The following is a 6,578-nucleotide window of genomic DNA, read 5'->3' on the forward strand; positions in this document are numbered from 1 at the left end:
TTTATAATATTGTGCGCGTGATTATTTGAATGCACAGTTCATCCTCAAATTCAAATTCATTAAAACAGTGCAATAAAAAATAAATGTGCTAATATGTTGAATTTAGCCCTGTGCTATATAATGTATTTTCTTTTAATAATTCAGGATATTTCTACAATAATTTCATCACATTAGTCAAAAATGAAATAACTTTTTTTATTTCTTCTTTGTCCAAAAAGTTTGTGATATTTAGAAATAACCACAGTGTATAAAAGTTTACAAGATTATCTTACACACTAGTTTTTTTGGCATGATGTGTTAAAAGTTTTTGGATGGCATGGGACAAAATACAATCTAAAAAACATATTCTAAAAATTTTTTAACACTGAACCAAAATAATAGTGTTTAAACAGATTTTTATTCCACCTTAATACATTTACCTAGTTCTTGTAGATGGAAACACACCTTGGGTAAAATGCAACAGAGAGGTAAAGTTAAAGAATTTCAAGATTTTTAAATTTGTTTTGCAAACTACAGTAGACATCTTGTATCCATAATAAGACTGAAAAAGGCCATTAGATAATTTGATCTTTTGAAATTCTTTTCGTAAATGTTTGTAATAATATGGAATTTTTTAAGGCAAAAAGGAAAAGTATTTTGTACATAAACTATTAAATGTTGCTTAAATTTTAAAACAAAATTTTCTTGAGAAAAAAAAATTATTCAAAAAAAATACCATGTTTTGCATGAATTCAAACCTAAATAAAAACATGAGTAAATTTAAATCAGGCATCAGTAAATTTAAATAAGTGAGAGTAAAACTTTTTTTGAATTTTTTAAAAAGAATTTTTCAGGTTAAGAAATTTGTATGATTGGAAAAAAAACTTCTTAAGCTGAAAATTTTAAAAGAAACTGACTGGGTTGTCAGACTTTTTCTAATTTTTCTTTTTTCGTCATAATTATCTCAAACATTTTGGAGGGAATTCTAGTTTATATTTGATCTTACTTTAATTGTTAAAATGCTAGAAAATACATTTCTAAAAGTTAATTTAAAAGTTAAATTCTTCCCCAATACACAACAGAAAAACCTTATTGGACCAATCCCCTTAATTCTAATATATCTTATCAATAATTTTTGACAAAAAATTCACAAAATGTTTAGAACATTTCTTGTGGGTTAGATGAACATTCAAGATCAGTTTTTCTGGAACAGGTTTTAGCTGAGACAGGAGTCACATTTAGGATCTCAGATTTTTTATTACAATTTGACGGAGTATTGATTAACAGTACAAATTGGATTTCACAGTTGGAAAATAAAACTTTAAACTTTAGGTATAGAGATAAATGAAATCAAGGGTTTTAGAAAAGGGGTCTTTTAACCTATTTCTTAAATTTTGCTAGGAAGATGCACTTATTTTTTCTGGCAGTAATTCAAAAAATATGCAATAGCCATCGTTGAATTAGCTAGTACAGACTCTGAAGTTTTATCATAAAGGAATTGAGTCTATGCCAAAGACTTAAATTTTTTTATCCCTATATATTTTCAACCTGATGCTGTAAACTTTTAACATTTCAAATTTATTATTTTTGTTCAACAGAATTCAAAGTTTGAAATGTTTAGCATCAATTTTTAAAGTCAATTTTTAAAGGCACAGACTCAATTCCTTTACTTCAAAATTTAGAATCAATGTACTTTATGGATATTTAAGGCTAAAAATGTACCCATATGTTGGTAACTATGCACTGCTTTGCTATACTTGGACTCAAGAGATCTCACATTTCTCAAGACTAAGAATTAATCCTACTAAAGATGCAGGTGAACCTAATTGATTGATTCAAATAAATCCAATTTATTGATCATAATAAGACATTAAATATTTATAATTTTAATTATAAAAGATTTATATTTTGAGCAGGAATGGTAAATTTGTATGTGCACAAGAAAGAACAATTTCTGGCGGATTCAAAAAATGGACTTGTACAGATTCAGTCGATCAACCATATAGAAGATACAGAACTAACCATCAGAGTCAGTAAACTCATTTCTTCTCTGAGCACACAATGTGAAGAAGAAGCTACTAGTTTTGACTCTTGTGTGAAATATTCCACTTATCTTCAAATGCATGATCAATGTAATCGTTCTTATAATACTAAATCTTTAATGAGAAAAATGCTGGATTTAGATAAGACTGGAGTGCACAGTTGCCCTATGTCCTGTACCCAGGTGAATGTTGGCATGAGGCTTACTCCAATAAACTGGCTTGATGTATTAGTGACATCAAAACACTTCATTAAAACGTTTGCTCCTGGATATTACATGACCATCCCATCTGCAATTATTTATACTGAAATGTATGAAGGCTATACCTTAGTTTCCTTCATTGCAGAGTTTGGAGGATGGGTTGGACTTTTCCTTGGAGTCTCATTATTTGGAGCTGTTGAGTTTACATCTAGCAAACTTTGTAAAGTAAACAAGAATATGTGCTGCCAGGTTTTGTTTTCAAAATGTCTCACAATCTTGAAAATAGCATGCTCAATGGGAGTTGCAGTTATTCTTGTTAAATGTTGTCTTAAGGTAATTGAAGGGGAGACTTCTACAGACATCTACATAGAAAACAGGTTACCCAATATTAGCATTGCACTGTGTTCAACCAAGAATGTTTATAATGGTAGTGCTTACATTGGTAATTCCTCAAGCTTCTGGACCAACCTAACAAAAGTTAGTGACAGTATAGCACAGATAGTATTTGTATACAAAACTGGTGAACTTGTCACAGCTTTTGACTCAGAATTTGAAGAAAATTTTACCAATGTTTTTTATACTCTCAACACACCTCAGTTGAACACATTTGTTGAGACTTGTCATACAATGGATCTAAAGCACTGGAATAGAATTAAGAGAATGGAAGTCATAGCAAAGAAGGAATCAAGGGTGTATGTTCATATAACTGGTCAGCTTCTCAGGTCTGGCAGACAAGGTTTAAGCTTCATGAACAAAGAAACTATCAATATAAACAGGTGAAACATTTGTGTGTATTTAGGATTGCCAGGGTCTAATTAAGTTGGTAACTTGTTAGTAATTTGGGTAGGGATACAAAGGGATCCACATTGACCAGACCTCCATGTATACAAAGCAAAATCTAACTTTTATTTCCTGGAATATACCTTATAATTTAAAAATAGCTAAAAGAAAGGCTTGGCCGTACTAAACACTGTCAGGGTGGGGGTATTGACTAAATGCAGTATTAAGAGATATTTTTTCATCATATAAACAAAATTTTGACACTATTGAATTATTGATATTAACATTGCAACCCTGAAACCAGATTAAGATGTTTTATTTTGTTTAAAAGTTTGAAAATCTCCATAAAATTTGTTTGAAAGTTAAAAAAAATATATATCTCCTCAATCAAGTGAGGCAACAAGGATGCAATGAATATAAAAAGGGAATATTACATTACCTTGGCTTCCCTCCACCTTGTTGGGTCCCACCCAAAGCATCCCCTCATAACACTTGTGATGCTTTTGAACCCAACAAGGTCTTGGGAAGCCTAAGCAATGCAATATTCCCTTCTATATTTACTGCATCTCTATTGCCTCCCTGTAAGGAAGAGATAAATAGTTATTAAAAGCATAAGTGCACTTGACCTCTGAGACTTGGTTCTTTTAGTGAAAACACTGGATATGTTTCCTTTTCATCACATTTGTTCCACCTTGAGATTTTGAATCATACAAGGATGTTTAAAGATGGATACAATGAACATTATTCCTATGATGACTGTATTCTAAATAAAGTGTCAGAGAACTTTCATGATCTTGACATAAAGGATATTTTGAAATCCAAGGATAATAGGAGGGTTTCAAAAGGCTTTGATGAATCACTGTTTATAATTGTTGCTGATCAATTGGAAAATATAAGAAGACAAGGTGGTTGCAATGACCCAAATCTAAAGCTTCAGACAACCTTCACCCTCACAAGTTTGAACAATTTGAATGGTGTGAGTACATTTGAGACTGGTAATATTCAACCTTTTAATTTTGATCTTGAATTTCCCACATCAACACTGATAAAAGAGGTAAGAGTGAAATTTCTAAGATAAATTGAAATTCTGCAAAATTCTGAAAAATTCTGCAAAATTCTGCTAAATTGCATTAATTTTTATAACACTGCATGTAATTTAGTTCAAGTGAAAGTACATTTATGTTGGAAAACCTACTTTAAGCTTGACCTATTAAAGCCAAATGAATTTTTCTAATTTTGCAGTTTTATTAGGTTTTTTCATCTTATGGCATAATAACTCTTATTGGAGAAGTAGGAGGATGGATAGGGTTACTTCTAGGATACAGGTAAAATAAATATTCTGGTTTTGTGTACTTAAATAAGGTTTGACAGACATGATTTTAAACAGCTTTAAGTTAAAAACAAAACAGATGAGTAGGTCAGGAGTTCTTCATTTCTAGAATTGTGACTTAATGATGTAAGGATTGACTAAACCTATCCATACTGTTTGAGTGACCAGGGATCAATAAATTTCCATAAATTAATTTTTTGTCCCGTTCCAAGTGATTTTTGTCAAAAGCCAAATTAATATTTACATTTCCACCAGTCATTTGTTCATAATTCCATCCCAAAATTTAATTGCTGGTCCTATAACCCAGAGAAAATCTTTTAACTATTTTTAGTTGTTGCTTTTACTTTTAATCCCAACAGTTCAATTTTCTGTTACAAATAGCTTTTTGTGGGATGCCATTTGGGATTGTGTTGGGAATTATGTGATTATTGGTAATGACCATGTGTGAACTTAAATACCTTTTAACTATCTTGATTTTTAATATTCTTTAAGATTGAATCTTGTGTTTAGTGTGTTAGGTTTTGCATATGTGATCAGGGGTAAACTCAGTCAAAAAGTTGGATTCAAAATGTTTCTTTTTATTGTTATTGTACTCTCTGCTGCTATACTCTACCAGTTAATACTCTCAACACAGAAGCTGGAGAATAACCTGACAGGAAGTAAAGTTGAATACATGGAAACAGATCCTAATCTTAACATTTCAATATCAATCTGTAATTCTAAGCTCTCCTGGCCTATAGATAATATTACAGAACTGCATAGGTTTGACTCAATATTTCAAAAAGGAAAAGAAGATACTGAATGGACAGAATATCATGATACTGGGTCTGAAATGTATACATGGGAGGAAAAAGAATACTTTGTTTATTTATGCAAAACCATGAGTTTTACTGGAGATGAAGTCAAAATTGTTCATCTAGGCGGTTATAGAGATGATGCAATTTTTCTTCATGATCACAGCTTTCTCACTGGTGGAACCTCTTTAAAGCTTGCAGGACATGTGTTGAATGACAACAACATTCTCCTTTTGAATGCTAAACAGATTCAAAGGATCGAAGAAGAGAATGTTTGCTCTTCCTCAATTGAATTTGACTTATGCAGAGATGATTTTATTAGAGAAGAATTTAACAAAACCTTTGGATGCATCTACTTCAATATGAAGTAAGAATACACTTTTACAAGTTTATACCTGTGCTTATTTTGCACAACAATATTATTTTTATGTTAGTTTCAAGGAAGTACATTTGACTTGAATAAAAATTAAAAAATTCTGTTAAAAATTTGATGACAATTTTGTTAAGGAAGTTGGGAAATAAATTTGAGAAATGTACTATGCCAGCAAAATATACCAGTTACAAAAAAGTTCCACTAACTACTAAATCTGTATCAGAAATGCCTTCATCAACACCAATTGTTCCTGTAGCAGGAATACCTCCTCCTCCACCACCACCACCACCACCACCAGCTCCATTACTACCTCCAATCTCAGGAATAATAACAGTCAAATGATTCTAAATTATTTTTTGAAACATTTACATTGAAAATAGGTTTAGTTCAAAAGAAGGAAACTTAATGTTGAAATATTTTTAATAAAATAAAAATCCAGCCACATCAAATTGTCTAATTTTGGCTCCACTAGGGAGTGACTGGCAATGTATGGTTTTATAAATTTATTCCAAAACGACAAAGAAAACTGCAACAAAATTTCTACAGTAAACTTATTATATGTTTAGGAACATAGCTCTCATTACAAATTTGTCAATAAATTAATATTAGAATAAATTGTTTCTTTTTTGTCATTATATTGATCTTCTTAAACTGTATAAATTTGTTTGCAGATTTCTTCAAATTCTTCAAATGTTGTCTTTTCATTAAAAATTCCAGGAAATCTACAGAAAATGGCTTTTATCACTGAAACATTACACATACCAAAAGCTAAAAAAGATTGCTTATTTCGATGACAAGAGTTATCTTTTATTTTCTCAACCTGTTCCTAAACAACTAATTAGTTTACTGTAGAATTTTTGTGACATGTTTGGTGGTCCTCATTGAATTATTTAGATAAAATGGATTCTCAAAATCATCCCTCTAAAAATTAACAATCTATGAGGATTTTAAAGATTGCATTAGTGTTCTTGCAGAATAAATATCCACTGTTAAAACGGCTGATAGGTCTGAAATGAATCCTAAAAAATTCTCAATAATACTGCAATCTTAGTTCAACTGCCATAAATTGCCAGTCACTCC

General features: G+C 30.8%; 2 protein-coding genes across 2 annotated transcripts; both read left to right on the top strand.

Annotated features, from left to right (window-relative positions):
• The first annotated feature begins 1,601 nt into the window (after positions 1–1,601).
• On the top strand, positions 1,602–3,056 carry LOC111714199 (uncharacterized). Its single transcript, XM_023489252.1, has 2 exons — positions 1,602–1,795; positions 1,896–3,056. The coding sequence occupies exons 1-2, from the start codon at positions 1,696–1,698 to the stop codon at positions 2,999–3,001; spliced, it is 1,206 nt and encodes a 401-aa protein (XP_023345020.1). The 5' UTR covers positions 1,602–1,695; the 3' UTR covers positions 3,002–3,056.
• Positions 3,057–3,655: 599 nt separating this feature from the next.
• LOC111714198 (uncharacterized) lies at positions 3,656–5,840 on the top strand. Its single transcript, XM_023489251.1, has 4 exons — positions 3,656–4,055; positions 4,253–4,326; positions 4,842–5,492; positions 5,633–5,840. The coding sequence occupies exons 1-4, from the start codon at positions 3,717–3,719 to the stop codon at positions 5,838–5,840; spliced, it is 1,272 nt and encodes a 423-aa protein (XP_023345019.1). The 5' UTR covers positions 3,656–3,716.
• The last annotated feature ends 738 nt before the right edge of the window (positions 5,841–6,578 follow it).

This window comes from Eurytemora carolleeae, unplaced genomic scaffold (assembly GCF_000591075.1).
Source record: "Eurytemora carolleeae unplaced genomic scaffold, Eaff_2.0 scaffold1533, whole genome shotgun sequence".
In the NCBI taxonomy this organism is placed as follows: Eukaryota; Metazoa; Arthropoda; class Copepoda; order Calanoida; family Temoridae; genus Eurytemora; species Eurytemora carolleeae.